General features: G+C 49.1%; 1 gene segment (V, D, J or C); it reads right to left on the reverse strand.

Annotated features, from left to right (window-relative positions):
* Nucleotides 1-239: 239 nt before the first annotated feature.
* LOC147118382 (T cell receptor alpha variable 9-1-like) lies at nucleotides 240-783 on the reverse strand. The segment is given in 2 exon segments: nucleotides 240-631; nucleotides 738-783. Coding segments are annotated over 2 exon segments (438 nt in total).
* Nucleotides 784-1208: the final 425 nt, after the last annotated feature.

Below are 1208 nucleotides of genomic sequence, written 5' to 3' on the forward strand. Positions count from 1 at the left end.
TAATGTGACCTGGCGGATCCTCACCACACCCAGGACATTCACTTCTAGAGATCGATCCTGTTATTTTTCCCAGAGTCAGGTATGAGCTAACACTGGGGCTGGAAATGTCTGAATTTGATCGTGGGTTAAAATGGTTGAGAAATTCCATTTATCCCAACACTGACAGCAATAAATTTGCTGGAACCCGATCGGATCAGGTTGTATTTTCCCATTCATTTGCTCTATAACCTCTCGGAGAGTCAATCACCGATATTTTCCAGGCGTCGATCCTTGATGCCGACCTGTTTTTGTGTGAGGACCGAGGGAACCTTATTCACTGTGGCTCTCAGGGCACAGTAATACACGGCGCTGTCTGTGACCTTCAAGCCTTTCATGGATAAGTGAAAAGTGCCTTGTGTCCAGTTGAGATTTCTGCTGAAGTGTTCAAAGCCCAGAGCCGTCTTTTTATTCCCATAATTAGCAGCTCTGAGCAGATAATGAGGGGCTGGGTGGGGATACTGGCGATCCCAGAAGAGGTTATAGAATGTAGCTAATCCCGATACAGAGTAACTGCAGGTTATTGCTGAATCTTCACCCTCTTCTGATCTGACTCCTTGTTCTGACTGGGCCACCGAGTCCCCGTTACTGATCTCTGAAAAAAAACAGCAGGCACACAGCGGGTTAGACCGAGCAACAGAAAGACAATACATTGTATGAGACTTGAGGAATATTGCAGGAATGTTCCAATAATCACCGACCTGTGATCAGGAAAATAACCAGAGTCAGGAAGAGTTTCACCTCCATGGTTGCAGTCTGAACTCCACAAGCAAGAGACTTTGATTATTGCCTGTACTGAAATAGATGAAACTGAAACAACGCGGGGATCTTATCAGATCCACTGGAATTTCTTCTCCCCGCCCATTGTTAATTCTCTAAATAGCCACTTCCAGCAGATGCGAATCATTGGCCCAGAAATTCGGGTCGGGGGCTTGCCGCGGGTGCAAGCCTCCGATCTGCACTTACTTAGCGCACCGGCCGATGTGCTCTCGGCGCGTGTGGAATTCCGTTTTATTGAGGAGCACTCCCGGGCAGCGTCTGACGTCACGCCGCCCAGGAGTGCAGCCTGCGCGGAGCGTCCAGCGCGGAGTGTCAGGGAGACCCGCCCTGTGAGGTCGTATTAGCATAGGACACGCCCCCAATTTTTTTCAGAAGCTCCAAAGCCTTAGTGC

The sequence above is a fragment of the Somniosus microcephalus genome, chromosome 4 (assembly GCF_052327205.1).
Source record: "Somniosus microcephalus isolate GS21.2 chromosome 4, FLI_Smic_1.0, whole genome shotgun sequence".
Classification (NCBI taxonomy): Eukaryota; Metazoa; Chordata; class Chondrichthyes; order Squaliformes; family Somniosidae; genus Somniosus; species Somniosus microcephalus.